Source organism: Penaeus monodon, chromosome 23, assembly GCF_015228065.2.
Source record: "Penaeus monodon isolate SGIC_2016 chromosome 23, NSTDA_Pmon_1, whole genome shotgun sequence".
NCBI lineage: Eukaryota > Metazoa > Arthropoda > Malacostraca > Decapoda > Penaeidae > Penaeus > Penaeus monodon.
The window spans coordinates 17,679,736-17,680,167 of NC_051408.1; the positions used below are offsets into that span (position 1 = coordinate 17,679,736).

Below are 432 nucleotides of genomic sequence, written 5' to 3' on the forward strand. Positions count from 1 at the left end.
AAATGAAAATCACCAACTCCACAAACGTTTTTAATCACGTGACTTCTTATCCCGACTCAGAAACGTCCGGCGCCGCGTCCGGAAGCTCGAGCGGGACTTAACCTCGCGTCCGACACCGATTGCAAAGCCGGCGAAGGAGGAAACCCGACGCATATCCCCATCCTGATTACGAACGAAGACGGCTGGTGCGTTCCTTACAGCGAGCAGGATCAGAAGAAGAAGAAGAAAGATGCCGCTGTCACCACCGAAGATACAGGAGTGTGAGGGTTGGGAGGCGGCCATGGCGTGGGGTGCATCCGACGAGAAACCGCTTTCAGGTTACAGAGCAGAAATTCGATCTCTTCGCTTTATTTCTCTTCTGCTATTTCAGCCTCCTCGTCTTCTTTCCTTCGCCCTTCTTATCGCATTTCTTGATTATTTTCCTTCTTCTGT

The 432-nt window shown here is 51.2% G+C and overlaps 1 protein-coding gene across 1 annotated transcript in view; it reads left to right on the top strand.

Moving 5' to 3' along the window:
* Positions 1-432, top strand: part of LOC119587846 (mucin-5AC-like) — a gene marked incomplete in the record, with an annotated part of 20,921 nt that extends 20,489 nt beyond the window's left edge. Inside the window, 1 exon segment of the mRNA XM_037936550.1 lies at positions 61-432. Coding sequence (XP_037792478.1) covers positions 61-264 — 204 coding nt within the window.